Source organism: Neoarius graeffei, chromosome 6, assembly GCF_027579695.1.
Source record: "Neoarius graeffei isolate fNeoGra1 chromosome 6, fNeoGra1.pri, whole genome shotgun sequence".
In the NCBI taxonomy this organism is placed as follows: domain Eukaryota; kingdom Metazoa; phylum Chordata; class Actinopteri; order Siluriformes; family Ariidae; genus Neoarius; species Neoarius graeffei.
The window spans coordinates 92,960,535-92,980,454 of record NC_083574.1 but is presented as its reverse complement, the minus strand read 5'-3'; the positions used below and the strand labels follow the sequence as shown (position 1 = coordinate 92,980,454).

Here is a 19,920-nt window from a genome sequence, read left to right as displayed (position 1 = left end):
ATATATATATTTATCTTATTTAATTAAAGAGCATTGATTGATTGATTGATTGCTTGATTGTGATACCAGCCACACACCACATGGCCCCTGACACCGTTGACAAAACTGCAGAAAAAGAATCAGGTCTGCAGTCCTGTGACTCACTTCCTGATATATACAACAGAAGCATCCGCACCCTGTTTCCAAGCTGAAGAACACGGGTCCTGGCTTGACTCCCATTTTGATGGTTAATAGAGTGTGACATGGAGCTAGAAGCTTTTTTGTTGGGAGGCAAAGAATAACTGACACCCACACACACAAGAAGAAAGAGAAAATGCATATTGTCTGTCTGCATACACACATACAGAGAAGACAGCAGACCGAAGATAAAGCACCCAGATAAAGTATGAACACATGCTTCTTTACTTGCTGAAAAAGAGGAATGAACACAGTTACTGTATGTATTTCAGTGCTTTAGTTATTGGCAGTTGTGACAAGCTGAAGATGACCATCTTAGGGATTTCTCATGCCAGATACCCCTAACCCCCTCTACCCTTTACCTATTCTTTTAGCATCTCTGGAGGAGAACCTTGGAACAATTATTCGTGTGCAACCACGTGACAAAACAGTGTGACGTATGCATCCGCCACCATGTTGGATGATATACAAATCCAAAATGCCGTCTTGTGCAAACAATAACTGTGATGCATCACCGACTTTCTCAAAATATTACGATTCTCTGGAGTCCTCTGCCAAGTCAAGATTCAGAGAAAAAGTTGAAATTTGTGGCTTTGATCTGGATATGTTAAACCCGTCCGATTATACAGAGGATTTAGCCTCATGACCACCATCATCATCAGGATCAGTGATCGTCATCAGGATCACTCTTGACCATGTTTGCAGCACACACTTCTGTCAGTGAGAAGGTCTCATCTCATCTCATCTCATCATCTCTAGCCGCTTTATCCTGTTCTACAGGGTCGCAGGCGAGCTGGAGCCTATCCCAGCTGACTACGGGCGAAAGGCGGGGTACACCCTGGACAAGTCGCCAGGTCATCACAGGGCTGACACATAGACACAGACAACCATTCACACCTACGCTCAATTTAGAGTCACCAGTTAACCTAACCTGCATGTCTTTGGACTGTGGGGGAAACCGGAGCACCCGGAGGAAACCCACGCGGACACGGGGAGAACATGCAAACTCCGCACAGAAAGGCCCTCGCCGGCCACGGGGCTCGAACCCGGACCTTCTTGCTGTGAGGCGACAGCGCTAACCACTACACCACCGTGCTGCCTGTCTTAATACTCATCTCATCTCATCATCTGTAGCCGCTTTATCCTGTTCTACAGGGTCGCAGGCAAGCTGGAGCCTATCCCAGCTGACTACGGGTGAAAGGCGGGGTACACCCTGGACAAGTCGCCAGGTCATCACAGGGCCGACACACAGACACAAACAACCATTCACACTCACATTCACACCTACGCTCAATTTAGAGTCACCAGTTAACCTAACCTGCATGTCTTTGGACTGTGGGGGAAACCGGAGCACCCAGAGGAAACCCACATGGACAACATGCAAACTCTGCACAGAAAGGCCCTCGCCGGCCACGGGGCTCGAACCCGGACCTTCTTGCTGTGAGGCGACAGCACTAACTACTACACCACCGTGCCGCCTGTCTTAATACTATAATAATAATGGGGCCAGTTATTTATTTATTAACTATGTAGTTAGCTAAGCCAACTACAATAAAATTAGCTAACTAAAGTAGAATATGTCAACAGCTAGGTAGCTAATAGTAATTACTTGTAACTTTCTGACAAGTAATCTACTCACTCTCAAGGGAACCTAAACATAATCAATTTTTTTCGAAGGTACTGTAATGTTCGAACAATTGAAAAACATTACTTCCATGTATTAGATGGGCAAAGGGCGCTGTGCTGAGCTGTGAAATGTCCGACACAAGCACAATTCACAGTTCCCACCAAACGCTGGAGTAAATGCATGCGGGTCGGTTCTGACCCATGTGTGTAAACTTGATGTAGAATTACAAAAGCTGTGCTTGTTCATAACTTAAGAAAGGAAAAATGAAAATGATGATTTGTGCTAAACAAAAACAAGATATTTACTGCATATTTGGAAAAGTAAATGACAAAATGAATTTATTTCAAAAGTAGATCATAGAAACACTCAGCCATACATGAAATAACCTGGAAAATGAATGCAGGTCGTTTTTGACCCATGTTGTGCATTAGAAGGGTAGTGATCAAAAAGGGTTTTTATTCAAAAAGTAAGAAAGGAAAAATAAAATAAGGATGTATGATGATCAAAAACAAGTTAATTGAGGAATACCTTGAATACTGAATGATGGAATTAATTTATTGCAAAGATATAGAAGATAAAAACTCAGCCGGGTCACTTTTGACCCATGTTTTACATCAAAGGGTTAATAAATGTATCGCCAAATATTTTTTTGTGTTTGATGCTTATTATTGTTACAGTAGTAGTCTAGCCTGGGCGGCACGGTGGTGTAGTGGTTAGCACTGTCGCCTCACAGCAAGAAGGTCCAGGTTCGAGCCCAGCGGCCGGAAAGGGCCTTTCTGTGTGGAGTTTGCATGTTCTGCCCGTGTCTCCTCTGGGTGCTCCGGTTTCCCCCACAGTCCAAAGACATGCAGGTTAGGTTAACTGGTGACTCTAAATTGACCGTAGGTGTGAATGTGAGTGTGAATGGTTGTTTGTCTCTGTGTGTCAGCCCTGTGATGACCTGGCGACTTGTCCAGGGTGTACCCCGCCTTTCGCCCATAGTCAGCTGGGATAGGCTCCAGCTTGCCTGCGACCCTGTAGAACAGGATAAGCGGCTACAGATAATGGATGGATGGATAGTAGTCTAGCTAGTCTGTGTTGGTAATAGTAACAAGAAGGTGAAAACTAAATATTCATCTTAAGGCCACCAATCCACTCTTAAAGTTGGAAAAATCGTTTTCGGCTGGGGGACTTTGCCCTCCTAGACCACCCCATGATCAGGACCTACAGCCCCTGGACCCTGGCTTTCTTACTTCTTTTTTCATTTTTGGGTTGACAGCTATGCGAGCTCTGCTTCTATAGCCCTCGGCCTCTCGCCAGTACATCTAGGGTTACAGTGGGGGACAGGTCCTCTGGTAACCACAAGAGCTTGACTCCCCATTCACATCTGTATTGCAGTGTGCCTTGCTAGATGGCAGTCGGGACCATTTTTATGATGGTCTTTGGTATGGCCCGACCATGAATAGAAGTTGAGATCTCCCGATCAAGAAGTGGATACGCTAACCACTAGGCCAGCTCACAGTACTTCTCAGTATACACTACCGTTCAAAAGTTTGGGGTCACCCAGACAATTTTGTGTTTTCCATGAAAAGTCACACTTTTATTTACCACCATAAGTTGTAAAATGAATAGAAAATATAGTCAAGACATTTTTCTGGCCATTTTGAGCATTTAATCGACCCCACAAATGTGATGCTCCAGAAACTCAATCTGCTCAAAGGAAGGTCAGTTTTATAGCTTCTCTAAAGAGCTCAACTGTTTTCAGCTGTGCTAACATGATTGTACAAGGGTTTTCTAATCATCCATTAGCCTTCTGAGGCAATGAGCAAACACATTGTACCATTAGAACACTGGAGTGATAGTTGCTGGAAATGGGCCTCTATACACCTATGGAGATATTGCACCAAAAACCAGACATTTAGTAGAATTTAGCTAGAATAGTCATTTACCACAGTGGCACGGTGGTGTAGTGGTTAGCGCTGTCGCCTCACAGCAAGAAGGTCCGGGTTTGAGCCCCGTGGCCGGCGAGGGCCTTTCTGTGTGGAGTTTGCATGTTCTCCCTGTGTCCACATGGGTTTCCTCCGGGTGCTCCGGTTTCCCCCACAGTCCAAAGACATGCAGGTTAGGTTAACTGGTGACTCTAAATTGACCGTAGGTGTGAATGTGAGTGTGAATGGTTGTCTGTGTCTATGTGTCAGCCCTGTGATGACCTGGCGACTTGTCCAGGGTGTACCCCGCCTTTCGCCCGTAGTCAGCTGGGGTAGGCTCCAGGTCGCCTGCGACCCTGTAGAACAGGATAAAGCGGCTAGAGATAATGAGATGAGACGAGTCATTTACCACATTAGCAATGTATTTCTGATTAGTTTAAAGCGATCGTCATTGAAAAGAACAGTGCTTTTCTTTCAAAAATAAGGACATTTCAAAGTGACCCCAAACTTTTGAACGGTAGTGTAGATTTATCAAAATTCTCATGCATACTTTACGAAGGTGGTAGACAGAGATTAGGTTCAGCAGCACATAGTATTTGAATTAATCATGCTTGCTCTGTGGATTGCTTGAATCCTGGTATCAGAACTGAAATATTTATTTTCACACAGTCTACCTTGTCTTTCTGAATGTCAGATCTTTCACTTTTCCTCACGTACTACACGCCCACGCAATTTCCTCTGGTTGTCTTTCACACTTCCAAATTGTGTGAACAAATCTACAGCAAATGGATGAAGTAAACATGAATGAAGTGACGCATTTGCTTTGAAAGCAGTAAGATGGAAGATCCTGACGGCGAGGATCGTAATCCAGAGGGTGAGCTGAACGTAAGCGTGGTCAAACATTAAAACACCCCTCAGCAGCAGGGATAATGCATTAGGAAAAAACTGGATATGTTCTGGTATTGTGAGGATGGTCCCCCCCCCCCCACACACACAAAGACACTGATCTCTATAATTTATTTAGACAGCACTTTGGGTCAGGCAGTGCTGAGACCTCCCTGAATCCATTAAGGTTGTTGTATTAGAGAATACAGAGGGCAGGGGAATGAGCTCATCATATTGTGAAACTAACTGGATTTATGACACAGAATCTGCAGACTTGTCATGCACAATTTCTCGCATAAATGCTAATCTGAAGAGGCAGCAGGCCACATTTTCATGTTCATCCAGCATGTTTGCAACATCAGTTGAAATCGTTCCATAATCGGTACACTGATTTTTTTTTGGAAGCATACAGAATTTTTCATTTTGACCTACATCGTACACTCACTGGCCACTATTAGGAACACCCATACATCCACCTGCTGTTTTATGCGGTTATCTAATCAGCCAATCCCTTGACAGCAGCACATTACGTTACAGACATTTAGCAGATGCTTTTATCCAGAGCGACATTTCAACAATGGGGTACATGACACAATGCTCCTGGAGCAGAGAGGGTTAAGGGCCTTGCTTAGGGGCCCAGCAGTGGCAGCTTGTCACTGCTGGGGCTTGAACCAGTGACCTTCAGGTCAGTAACCCAGAGCCTTAATGGTCAACCTTAACTGCCTCTCATCACACAATGCACAATATCATGCAGATACAAATCAAGAGCTTCAGTTAATGTTCACAATGTTCAAACATCACAATAGGAAAGATTGTGATCTCAAACTAAGGCCAAGTTTACATTAGACCATATCTGTCTCGTTTTCTTCGCGGATGCACTGTCTGTTTACATTAAAACGCCTGGAAACGCCGGGAAACGGGAATCCGCCAGGGTCCACGTATTCAATCTAGATCGTGTCTGGTCCGGTGCTGTGTAAACATTGAGAATACGCGGATACGCTGTGCTGAGCTCTAGCTGGCGTCGTCATTGGACAACGTCACTGTGACATCCACCTTCCTGATTCGCTGGCGTTGGTCATGTGACGAGACTGCTGAAAAACAGTGCGGACTTCCGCCTTGTATCACCTTTCATTAAAGAGTATAAAAGTATGAAAATACTGCAAATACTGATGCAAATACTGCCCATTGTGTAGTTATGATTGTCTTTAGGCTTGCCATCCTTCCACTTGCAAGTGGTAAGTGATATGCGCTGAGATCACACACACAGCGGCTCAGTCCCGAATCACTGCTCGTGCGCTTCACTCGTGCGCTGTGTGAGCTGCGCAGGGCCGGAGTGCGCACCCTCCAGAGGGCACTCGCTGTTCAGGGCGGAGTGATTTGGAGCGCAGGATGCCTGCGGAGCCGAGCGTATCCGTGTATTGGCGTTGCTATGTGCACGCGAATTGTGTATTGGCGTTGCTGTGTGCACACTAATCGTTTTAAAAACGTTAATCTGATGATCCGCTGATACGGTCTAATGTAAACCCCACCTAAGTGTGACTTTCTTTCACTGTGGCATGGGTGATGGTTTGAGCCAGATGGACTGCTCTTTTGAGTATTTCAGAAACTGCTGATCTCCTGGGGTTTTCACACACAACAGTCTCTAGAGTTGGCACAGCATGTTGCGAAAAACAAAAAAAAATATTGACTGAGTGAGTGAGCGACAGTTCTGTGGGTGGAAACAAACACCTTGTTGATTTAGAGAGGCCAGAGGAAAATGGTCAGATTGGTTTGAACTTTTGGGGCGGCACGGTGGTGTAGTGGTTAGCGCTGTCGCCTCACAGCAAGAGGTTCGAGCCCCGTGGCCAGCGAGGGCCTTTCTGTGCGGAGTTTGCATGTTCTCCCCGTGTCCACGTGGGTTTCCTCCGGGTGCTCCGGTTTCCCCCACAGTCCAAAGACATGCAGGTTAGGTTAACTGGTGACTCTAAATTGACCGTAGGTGTGAATGTGAGTGTGAATGGTTGTCTGTGTCTATGTGTCAGCCCTGTGATGACCTGGCGACTTGTCCAGGGTGTACCCCGCCTTTCGCCCGTAGTCAGCTGGGATAGGCTCCAGCTTGCCTGCGACCCTGTAGAACAGGATAAAGCGGCTAGAGATAATGAGATGAGATGAGGATATAGTAACTCATATAATCGCTCTTTACAACCGTGCTGAGCAGAAAAGCATATCAGCAGAAAAGCAACAACAGACGACCACACTGGATTCCACTCCTGCAAAGAACAGGAATCTTAGAATCAAGAATAAGCTCCTATTAAAGTGGCAGGTGAGAATATGGCTAAAAGTATGTGGACACCTGACTATCACATCCATATGTGCCCAGAGAAAAACCATGGACAGTTGGTTTCCTCTTTGCTGCAATAGTAATCTCCACTCTTCTGGGAAGGCTTTCCACTAGATTTTGGGGTGTGGCTGTGGGGATTTGTGTTCATTCAGCCACAAGCACATTAGTGAGAACAGGCTCTGATGTTGGGTGAGGAGGTCTGGTTTGGAGTCGGTGTTCCAGTTCATTCATGGGTTGAGGTCAGGATTCTGTGCAGGGCACTCGAATTCTTCCACTCCAACCTTAAAGTGCATATCCTGGACCAAATTCGTTTTTTTTATATGAAAGAATGTCCCTTTACACACTCATCCAGAAGCGTAATTTTGCACAAGGCTGTCTGTCTACAGCAGAAAAAAATAAAATAGCAAAACGCGTCTGGAAAAATCCCAAGGGAGTCTGGAGCCAGATTCGTGACGTCACCTGCGGAAGTGCCAGCAGGCTGCGAGAGCTTTGCACAGTTTCAGTGCACAGCCTGTGTAGACCAAGTTTAGCAGCTAGCGATTTTGCATTGAAATATGGAATTTTCACCTGAGTGCAATGTGGGAAATGATGAGTACTAATCCCATCATGATTGGTGTTGCTACACCCTCCTACGATACATCTGTTAACCATTTTAATAATTACGTGATAACGTTGAAGAAATTTGCAGAAAACCACCAGGTCGTTTTCTCATAAACAAACCAATGCTGACGTAGGATTCAGAAGGAGGCGTCCCACACATGACGTCACGAAAATCAACGTTTCCCGGGAAATCCAAATGCCAAGTTTTTTCAGAGGCGGACCAATTCGCCTCAAATGGCTTGATTTCAACTGAATTTTTCTGGTATTGCGCAAGGTAAAAAAATTGCACAAAATACAAAATGTGACAGATATTTGACCAAAGTTTAATATAAAATAGGAGAATTACATTGATCTTGCTCCTGAATTTACCCGTGATATGCACTTTAACACACCATGGAGCTCACTTTGTGTACAGGAGCATTGTCATGCTGGAACAGGTTTGAGCCTACTGATTCCAGTAAAGGGAAACTGTAACTCAACAGCATACAGAGACATTCTATACAACTGTATACTTCTAACTTTGTGCTTATTTGTATGAATAATTGATAATAATAAGGTTGTGTATAGGGCGGCACGGTGGTGTAGTGGTTAGCGCTGTCGCCTCACAGCAAGAAGGTCTGGGTTCGAGCCCTGTGGCCGGCGAGGGCCTTTCTGTGCGGAGTTTGCATGTTCTCCCCGTGTCCGCGTGGGTTTCCTCCGGGTGCTCCGGTTTCCCCCACAGTCCAAAGACATGCAGGTTAGGTTAACTGGTGACTCTAAATTGACCGTAGGTGTGAATGTGAGTGTGAATGGTTGTCTGTGTCTATGTGTCAGCCCTGTGATGACCTGGCGACTTGTCCAGGGTGTACCCCGCCTTTCGCCCGTAGTCAGCTGGGATAGGCTCCAGCTCGCCTGCGACCCTGTAGAACAGGATAAAGCGGCTAGAGATAATGAGATGAGATGAGTTAAACACTAGAAAGATTTATGATTTGAGAATGACTTCTTTTCTTAACGCTGAATGAAAGTGGATGAAGCAGACATTTGAGGAAGCTGACAAGAATGGAGATGGGCTCTTAAACATTGATGAGATCTACCAGCTGCTCCACAAGATGAACGTCAACCTGCCTCGTCGCAAAGTGAAGCAGATGTTCCAGGTAAATAATCTCCTTTTAAAAGTGATTAAGAGAAAAGAACTGTCATCAATAACTTTTGCTGACATTTTGGAAAGGAAGACATGTTTGGTGTATCCAGTTTTTTTGTTTCAGTACTCTTGACAGTCATTTATTGAAAAATGATATGTATTTCAGGCACTTGATTTGTACACAGATGTGTAAGTCAGTAACACGCTAGATGATGGAATACACACCGTAGCGCCACAAATGTAGTAATATTCTTTATGTCTGTGTCTTAACCACTTTCAGTCCCTATACAACCCCAATTCCAAAGAAGTTGGGATGCTGGGTAAACTGTAAATAAAAATAGAATATGATAATTTGCAAATCATGGAAACCCTATATTTAGTTGAAAATGGTACAAAGACAGTATCAAATGTTGAAACTAAGAAATGTTATTGTTTTTTGAGAAATATATGCTCATTTTGAATTTGATATCAGCAACACATTTCAAAAAAGTTGGGACAGGGGCATGTTTACGACTGTCTTGCATCACCCCTACTTTTTAACAACACTTGGTAAATGTTTGGGAACTAAGGAGACCAATTGCTGTAGTTTTGGAAGAGAAACATTGTCCCATTGTCCCAATTTCAGTTGCTCAACAGTTCGGGGTCTCCTTCGTCGTATTTTGCGCTTCATAATGCACCAAATGTTTTAAATGGGAGACAGGTCTGGACTACAGGCAGGCCAGTTTAGCACCCAGACTCTTTTACTACAGAGCCATGCAGTTTTAATATGTGCAGAACGTGGTTTAGCATTGTCTTGCTGAAAGAAGGAAGGCCTTCCCTGAAAAAGATTTTTTCTGGATGGCAGCATATTGCTCTGAAACGTGTAGATATCATTCAGCATTAATGATGCCTTCCCAGATGTACAAGCTCCCCATGTCATGTGCACTAATGCACCCTCATACCATCACAGATGCTGCTTTTGAACTGTGCTCTGATAACAAGCCGGATGGTCCCTCTCCTCTTTAGCCTGGAGGACGGGGTGGCCATGATTTCTAAAAAGAATTTCTACTTTTGATTCATCAGACCTCGGGACAGTTTTCCACTTCGCCTCAGTCCATTGTAAAAGAGCTCGGGCCCAGAGAAGGTGGCGGTGTTTCTGGATATTGTTAATATCTGGTTTTAACTTGCATTTGTGGATGCAGTAATGAAGTGTTTTCACAGACGATGGTTTTCTGAAGTGTTCCTGAGCCCATACAGTGATTTCCACTACAGACACGTGTCTGCTTTTAATGCAGTGTCTCCTGAGGGCCTGAAGATCACAGACATCCAATGTCAGTTTTCAGCCTTGTCTCTTGCATACAGAGATTTCTTCAGAATCTTTTAATGATATTATGGGCCATAGATGATGCAATCCAAAAATTATTTGCAGTTTTACATACATTGAGGAACGTTATTCTGAAATTGTTGCACTGCTTGCCCACACAATCTTTCAAAGAGCGGTGAACCCCTCCCTATCTTTACTTCTGAGAGACTCCGCCTCTCTGGGATGCTCTTTTTATACCCAATCATCTTACTGACCTGTTGCCAGTTAACCTAATTAGTTTTTTTTTTAGTATTACACAACTTTTTCATTCTTTTGTTACCCCTGTCCCAACTTTTCTGAAACATGAACTACATGAAACATGAAAACTTCAATGAAATATAGGGTTTCCATGATTTGCAATTCTTCACATTCTGTTTTTATTTATGTTTTACACAGTGTCTCAACTTTTTTTGGAATTGGGGTTGTATTATTATGATTGCTAATTGGTCAGTAGGCATTGATTAATTTTTTACAACAGCAGCTCTATTTTAACAGCAAGAGTGCAACTGCAAATGGCAGGTTTTATTAATGCACTTGTTCTGATATATTATAATTTCTATTGGAACAGCTTACATGTTTGTATGCCAGATGTGCATAATTGTTAATATGGTGAAATTTTCATTTGGGAGACATTTAAGGAAGGAGTCTCCAGTGTCAGCACTTTGTAACAAATGCTTCCGAAATAAATATAGTCAAACTTTACTAAATCTGGGTCGATGAGAACAAAAATGAAACTTAAAATTGTTCATTGGCTTTAGTTTTCAAGATCGGCTCGATGAATAAATTTATGAATGGGTTTGGATAGTACTCACGATTTTTACAAGTTGACATCAGTCAACTTACATCACTCTGCTGAACAAATTGCCCTATATCAGCTCAAAAAAAAAAAATTATACAGTGCTATGCACTTGAGATTAAGTCTTTGTTTGACAAAAGATGCTCTGTTTCATGAATATAAGAGACAAGTTGCCAAAAAGCACTGAGTACACACTGAATAAGGACTAAACCTATTCAGTACTTATACAGGGTGGCCGCGGGTCCTTAAAAAGTCTTAAAAATTCTTAAATTTACTTTTCCTAAAATAAGGCCGTTAAAAAGTCTTAAATTGTCTTAAATTTCAAACCCCATGGTCTTAAATTTTCAATCTTAAATTTATGGAGATTTTACTCAGTCACATCGTTAAAATGTGGTACACTTTGGATGGGGAAAAAGTTTAATCGTTTTTGATGCTCATAATTATACTGCGCAGGCTCCGAATCCACCGGTTGCTAGACACACGCGTGCTTGACAACCACTCAGTGCCTGATCTGTTGATGGAGGGTAGTCCGAGCCACAATGGGTAAATGTAAATTTAATGATAACTGGCTGCAAGATGCAAAATACTCGTGGTGGCTGAAAGCTGTACCCAAAGATGCCAACAAGGCATACTGTGTAGCATGCTGTAAGACTTTTAAGTTGGGCACAATGGGGATAAGAGCGGTGGACTCTCATATGAAGAGCGCCAAGCACGTTGCTTTTGCTAAAGGCCGCGAGCATCAGCCTCGAATATCCGACTTCAGCGCTGCCACCACTAACGGTCGTGGAGAAGAGGATAGATCTGCGAGATGGAAGAGAATATTGTGTGTGTGAGAGAGAGAGAGAGAGAGAGAGAGAGAGAGAATATATTCTATTGCGTGCATGTGAGAGAATAGTATTGTTTGTGTGTGGGTATCGTTCCAAGTGTTTTAAGAAGTGCAAGTGAGCATACCTTTCAAGTGAGTGAGCCGGAGTTTCAGGTGTATGTGCATTCACATTGTTTAACTGTTGTTTTCTGCATTGTTGTTTGACCAAAGATGGAACTGAACAATTCTGCTTACAGTGTGACTCCCCAAGCAGAGAAAATAATAATTTAAAAAAAAATGTTGCATTGGATTCTGTGTGTGTGACTTCATTCACATTTTCACATTGGATTCAAACGTTGTGACTGCATTCTGATTGTCACATAGTTACAAGTTTATCTTTATATTGTGTTCTGAGTGTGTGAATGCCTGTCAAGGAAAAGAAGTACTTCTACTAGAATAGTGTTTTCTGGTGAATGTTTACAAGAACAATAAGTTACATTAAATTATACAGTTTTTTTTTTTTCAAAAGAGTACGTTTTTGCATGACTTTAGATTTGGTCTTAATTTTTTTTGGAACATGGTATGAAAAAGTCTTAAATTTAACTTGGACAAACCTGTAGACACCCTGTTATACATACAGTGGGGCAAAAAAGTATTTAGTCAGCCACCAATTGTGCAAGTTCTCCCATTTAAAAAGATGAGAGAGGCCTGTAATTTTCATCATAGGTACACTTCAACTATGAGAGACAAAATGAGAAAAAAATTCAGAAAGTTTGAAAATTTGCCATTTTTTTCAACCCCTTTTATTATTCAAGTTGTCAATAAGTCTTTGTTTTTGTGTGGGAATTCAAAACTCACTGGGAACAAATCATTACTCCTTTCATTGAGCTTTGGGTTCCTTTAATGAGTTGAGTGGGATAAAGAAATGAATAGAATAAGACAGATAATGGATGAAGGGTAGCAATACAGAGGATGGACGAGACGTTGAAGAGGGATATAAGGGATCTAAAGACAGAGTGGAGATTTAACTGGATTTCAAGCTCCAGCCTTTTGGCCTGTTAGTGGCATAACATTTTGCTGTCAGTCTGGCTCGATCCGTGGCCTGTCTCAAGAACATGCAGACTGACAGAATCTTATCCTGTATATGCTTTCTGCTAAATCTAATGCCAGATAGAAGGCAGTGCTTAGGTTTTCTTGGCAGAGGTCAGCAGCTGGATTTGCTGTACATATAAATGTACAGCACGACCCTGGTTAGGATAAAACGATTACTGAAGATGGATGAATGAATGAAAAATACAACCCCAATTCCAAAAAAGTTTGGACAAAGTACAAATTGTAAAAAAAAAAACGGAATGCAATAATTTACAAATCTCAAAAACTGATATTGTATTCACAATAGAACATAGACAACATATCAAATGTCGAAAGTGAGACATTTTGAAATTTCATGCCAAATATTGGCTTATTTGAAATTTCATGACAGCAACACATCTCAAAAAAGTTGGGACAGGGGCAATAAGAGGCTGGAAAAGTTAAAGGTACAAAAAAGGAACAGCTGGAGGACCAAATTGCAACTCATTAGGTCAATTGGCAATAGGTCATTAACATGACTGGGTATAAAAAGAGCATCTTGGAGTGGCAGCGGCTCTCAGAAGTAAAGATGGGAAGAGGATCACCAATCCCCCTAATTCTGCGCCGACAAATAGTGGAGCAATATCAGAAAGGAGTTCGACAGTGTAAAATTGCAAAGAGTTTGAACATATCATCATCTACAGTGCATAATATCATCAAAAGATTCAGAGAATCTGGAAGAATCTCTGTGCGTAAGGGTCAAGGCTGGAAAACCATACTGGGTGCCCGTGATCTTCGGGCCCTTAGACGGCACTGCATCACATACAGGCATGCTTCTGTATTGGAAATCACAAAATGGGCTCAGGAATATTTCCAGAGAATATTATCTGTGAACACAATTCACCGTGCCATCCGCCGTTGCCAGCTAAAACTCTATAGTTCAAAGAAGAAGCTGTATCTAAACATGATCCAGAAGCGCAGATGTCTTCTCTGGGCCAAGGCTCATTTAAAATGGACTGTGGCAAAGTGGAAAACTGTTCTGTGGTCAGACGAATCAAAATTTGAAGTTCTTTATGGAAATCAGGGACGCCGTGTCATTCGGACTAAAGAGGAGAAGGACGACCCAAGTTGTTATCAGCGCTCAGTTCAGAAGCCTGCATCTCTGATGGTATGGGGTTGCATTAGTGCGTGTGGCATGGGCAGCTTACACATCTGGAAAGACACCATCAATGCTGAAAGGTATATCCAGGTTCTAGAGCAACATATGCTCCCATCCAGACGACGTCTCTTTCAGGGAAGACCTTGCATTTTCCAACATAACAATGCCAAACCACATACTGCATCAATTACAGCATCATGGCTGTGTAGAAGAAGGGTCCGGGTACTGAACTGGCCAGCCTGCAGTCCAGATCTTTCACCCATAGAAAACATTTGGTGCATCATAAAACGGAAGATACGACAAAAAAGACCTAAGACAGTTGAGCAACTAGAATCCTACGTTATACAAGAATGGGTTAACATTCCTATCCCTAAACTTGAGCAACTTGTCTCCTCAGTCCCCAGACGTTTACAGACTGTTGTAAAGAGAAAAGGGGATGTCTCACAGTGGGAAACATGGCCTTGTCCCAACTTTTTTGAGATGTGTTGTTGTCATGAAATTTAAAATCACCTCTTTTTTCTCTTTAAATGATACATTTTCTCAGTTTAAACATTTGATATGTCATCTATGTTCTATTCTGAATAAAATATGGAATTTTGAAACTTCCACATCATTGCATTCTGTTTTTATTTACAATTTGTACTTTGTCCCAACTTTTTTGGAATCGGGGTTGTAGCTTTTTGCAGTTACACTGGACATTGAAAACCAGAATTTTAAACTGTTTACTGTCAGGTACCACACCCTAACAAGTAAATCTTTCCTTTATTCATAGTAATATTAAACTGGGCGGCATGGTGGTGTAGTGGTTAGCACTGTCGCCTCACAGCAAGAAGGTTCCGGGTTTGATCCTCACAGATGATGGGGCCTTTTTGTGTGGAGTTTGTATGTTCTCCCTGTGTCTGCATGGGTTTCCTCTGGGTGCTTCAGTTTCCTCCAAAAGTCTAAAGACATGCAGATTAGGTCAAAGTACCTAGCCAATGGGGTTACACAAGCCAGTGCATATTTAGTGCCAGTTCCAAGCCCAGAGAGATTGGGGATGGTTGTGTCAGAACTTGTGGTGTAAAAATCTATGCCAAGTCAAATATGTGGATGAAGGTCTGCTGTGACGACCCCTAATGGGAGCAGCTGGAAAACGAATTAGATATTATTATTAAACTGTATAAAAGTGAGCTGTGATAATCTATCCTGTGACAGATTGGTGACCTGCCCACGTGGTACCCTGTTAGCTGGGATTGGCTCCATCTTCCCCCACAACCATGACAGATAAGCGGCATAGACAATGGATGTATAAAAATGTACATACAGTACATATTATTGGCTCATCCGGCCGATAGGTGATGAGTTTAAGCCATCATGTGTTGTCCATCGTCCGTCCATTGTCGTCCACATTTCATGAAAATCGCTTCTTCTCTCTCAATTCTTCACTGATTTTTATTCTTTTTGGCAGGAAGGTCGGTCTGCCTGGGGTGCATATAGCTTCAACCCAAATTTCTATAATTGCAATTAATAATGAAGATATGGAGTAATTAATCAATCCCTAATGAGCAGTTTCCACACAAATCACTTCTTCTGCTTCATTTCTTCACTGATTTTGATTCTTTCTGGCATGAAGGTAGGGGTACCTAGGGTGCATATAAATTCTACCCAGATTTATTTAATTACAATTATTAATGAAGTTATGGACTAATTACGTCTTAATGCCTTAAGCAGTTCAACAAAAATAACTTCTCGGTCAATTCTTCGCTGTTTTGGATTCTTTCTGGCAAATAGGTCGGTATTCCTAGCTTCTATATATAGCTTGTATATAGCTTGGAACATTTATTGTGCAAGGTGGCCCACTTTAGATCGTTCCTTCTGGACGAGATGGGGCTGGAATGAGCTATATCACCATGGATGGTCTCGTTTACAATTATAGAAATACAAATGAATCAGTGGGCAATTATATATGCAGAAATTTACTTTTTATAGAAAACCATTTTTTAAAATAATCTGTAAAAAGCTAACGTTCTGAAATGATCGATGGAAGAAGGGATAGATGGATTTAATATATTTAAAAAAATCTATTCTACCCAAGTTTTTTAACTTTCATTTTTGTGATAACACACTGGATCGGACAATAATCAGACTCACACATACAGTACGTAATAGTTTCAAAATATTGTTATTTCACTGAGTGATTAAAAATAATGTATTTATTTGTATGGCAAGTAAAAACGCCACTTCAATCCAAACTGCTTTTTATATATATATATATATATATATATATATATATATATATATATATATATATATATATTGTGGCAGTGGGGGCGTGGTCAAGCGTCGGTCTGTGACCGGAGGGCAGAGTCAGGGAAGGTAAGTGGCAGAATCACTGCATCTGAGGTTAATTAATGTGTTTGTGTGTCTTCCCCAGTGACCGCGCCCTATTTAAGGAAAGAGAGCGAGAGCAGCGGGAGCTCTCTCCCCAACCAGACGACTGATGTGTGTGCGTGTGTCTGAGTGTCTGGGAGAGTGTCACAATAAAAAGAGTTTTGTGAACTCAGTGCTGGCCTGCCGTCCTTCTGTGCTCCACCCACCCATACGAACTGTCACAGTGGTGCCGGAACCCGGGAATGAGCACAGAAGGACGGCAGGCCAGCACTGAGTTCACAAAACTCTTTTTATTGTTACACTTTTCAGCGTTACACTCTCCCAGACACACGCACACACATCAGTCGTCTGGTTGGGGAGAGAGCTCCCTCTGCTCTCGCTCGCTCTCCTTAAATAGGGCGCGGTCACTGGGGAAGACACACAAACACATTAATTAACCTCAGGTGCAGTGATTCTGCCACTTCCCTGACTCCGCCCTCCGGTCACAGACCGACGCTTGACCACGCCCCCACTGCCACGTATATATAGATATATATATAGATATATAGATACCGAGATGTTCCTCCTTGGAGGACCAGGAAACCAGAATCAGGGGAAAACACATTTGCAGAAAACATCACAGCAATGACCAAGAGAATCTCAGAAAACCATTAATCTTTCAGTGTAATAGCATATAAGGAAATGTTTGTACATGGACGAGGTACTTTTATGTTGCTGCAAATAAGCTTTACCACAACAGAGGACTCAATATAGAAAGATTTACTGAAATGAATTATGAAAATACAACAAATATACTGTAATTAAACATCATTGCAAACATCTGCTTTACTGCCTGTGTCATGTCTGGTGTTACAGGAAGCAGATACAGATGACCAACAGGGAACACTAACATTCGAGGAGTTCAGTGTGTTCTACAAGATGATGTCCTTAAGGCGAGACCTCTTTCTGCTCCTCATGTGCTTCAGCGAGAAGAAAGACTACCTGACAGCTGAGGAGCTTGGTAACTTCCTGCAGGTGGAGCAAAAGGTCAGAGGTCATCAACGCATCATTTCCCTATTCCCATTAAACTGAGACTTAGGTGGGATAAGTTGGCAGGTCCATTACACAGACTGATTAATTCACTGTCGGTCATTCGATAACAGCAAGGCTGGGTTTCAGGTCCAGATTTGAGTAGCTCAGGTTCACAGTATGTCTTCATTCTTGATTCAGCTTTGACTTTACTACATTATCACAAAATAATGATTCACTGAAGTGTTTTATTCCCTTTCTACCACTGCAATTTGCCAAGAATTACAATGTTCTTAGCTCAGTGGTACAACAAGGAATATTCTCTTCTACAGAAACATACTCTCTGAGACGAATAACTTATTTTCTATCTTCCAAAGTTCCACAGCACTTTTCAGACAGTCCCTGAGGCCAACACGAGGTTCAAATCAGTTCATGAGACTATGGTTTTTTTTATTTTCAATTAATCTGAAGTTAAGGTGTACACCAGGAGTGAAATTGCACAGGACCCAAGAACAAACAGATGGTTTTACTTTAATGTGAGCAGGAACAGGGGATTTACTGGGCTACCCATAGCTTTATTCATCTGCCCATTTATCCATCCATCAAGAATATTTAGTAGCTTTTTTCAGATGATTTAGTGGAAAAAAAATCTCATATTTTTATTCATCTGTTTATCTATGCAACATCCATCCATTCTATCTATCTATCTATCTATCTATCTATCTATCTATCTATCTATCTATCTATCTATCTATCTATCTATCTATCTATCTATCTATCTATCTGTTCAGAGTATTTAGTGGCATTTTCAGGTGGAAAAATCACCCATATTTTTATTCATCTGTCTATCCATGCACCATCCATTCATTGATTTATTCTCCTATCCAGCCATCCATCCCTCCAGAATATTTAGTAGCTTTTTCAGGTGGAAAAATCACCCATATTTTATTCGTCTGTATATCCATCCACCCATCTATCTATCTATCTATCTATCTATCTATCTATCTATCTATCTATCTACAGTGGTGCTTGAAAGTTTGTGAACCCTTTAGAATTTTCTATATTTCTGCATAAATATGACCTAAAACGTCATCAGATTTTCACACAAGTCCTAAAAGTAGATAAAGAGAACCCAGTTAAACAAATGAGACAAAAATATTATACTTGGTCATTTATCTATTGAGGAAAATGATCCAATATTACATATCTGTGAGTGGCAAAAGTATGTGAACCTTTGCTTTCAGTATCTGGTGTGACCCCCTTGTGCAGCAATAACTGCAACTAAACGTTTCCAGAAACTGTTGATCAGTCCTGCACACCGGCTTGGAGGAATTTTAGCCCGTTCCTCCGTACAGAACAGCTTCAACTCTGGGATGTTGGTGGGTTTCCTCACATGAACTGCTCGCTTCAGGTCCTTCCACAACATTTCGATTGGATTAAGGTCAGGACTTTGACTTGGCCATTCCAAAACATTTACTTTATTCTTCTTTAACCATTCTTTGGGAGAACGACCTGTGTGCTTAGGATCATTGTCTTGCTGCATGACCCGGCTAATCTTGAGACTCAGTTCATGGACAGATGTCCTGACATTTTCCTTTAGAATTCGCTGGTATAATTCAGAATTCATTGTTCCATCAATGATGGCAAGCCATCCTGGCCCAGATGCAACAAAACAGGCCCAAACCATGATACTACCACCACCATGTTTCACAGATGGGATAAGGTTCTTATGCTGGAATGCAATGTTTTCCTTTCTCCAAACATAACGCTTCTCATTTAAACCAAAAATTCTATTTTGGTCTCATCCGTCCACAAAACATTTTCCAAGAGCCTTCTGGCTTGTCCACGTGATCTTTAGCAAACTGCAAACATGCAGCAGTGTTCTGTTTGGAGAACAGTGGCTTTCTCCTTGCAACCCTGCCATGCACACCATTGTTGTTCAGTGTTCTCCTGATGGTGGACTCATGAACATTAACATTAGCCAATGTGAGAGAGGCCTTCAGTTGCTTAGAAGTTACCTTGGGGTCCTTTGTGACCTTGCCGACGATTACACACCTTGCTCTTGGAGTGATCTTTGTTGGTCGACCACTCCTGGGGAGGGTAACAATGGGCTTGAATTTTCTCCATTTGTACACAATCTGTCTGACTGTGGATTGGTGGAGTCCAAACTCTTTAGAGATGGTTTTCTAACCTTTTCCAGCCTGATGAGCATCAACAACACTTTTTTTCTGAGGTCCTCAGAAATCTCCTTTGTTCGTGCCATGATACACTTCCACAAACATGTGTTGTGAAGATCAGACTTTGATAGATCCCTGTTCTTTAAATAAAACAGGGTGCCCACTCACACCAGATTGTCATCCCATTGATTGAAAACACCTGACTCTAATTTCACCTTCAAATTAACTGCTAATCCGAGAGGTTCACATACTTTTGCCACTCACAAAGATGTAATATTAGATCATTTTCCTCAATAAATAAATGACCAAGGATAATATTTTTGTCTCATTTGTTTAACTGGGTTCTTTTTATCTACTTTTAGGACTTGTGTGAAAATCTGATGATGTTTTAGGTCATATTTATGCAGAAATATAGAAAATTCTAAAGGGTTCACAAACTTTCAAGCACCACTCTATCTATCTATCTATCTATCTATCTATCTATCTATCTATCTATCTATCTATCTATCTATCTATCTATCTATCAAGAATATTTCATGGCTTTTTCAGGTGGAAT

General features: G+C 41.8%; 1 protein-coding gene across 1 annotated transcript in view; it reads left to right on the top strand.

Moving 5' to 3' along the window:
- plch1 (phospholipase C, eta 1) overlaps positions 1 to 19,920 on the top strand; it is a 300,261-nt gene that overhangs the window by 141,109 nt on the left and 139,232 nt on the right. Inside the window, 2 exon segments of the mRNA XM_060924490.1 lie at positions 8,521 to 8,649; positions 17,035 to 17,205. Of these exon segments, the coding sequence (XP_060780473.1) occupies positions 8,521 to 8,649; positions 17,035 to 17,205 (300 nt within the window).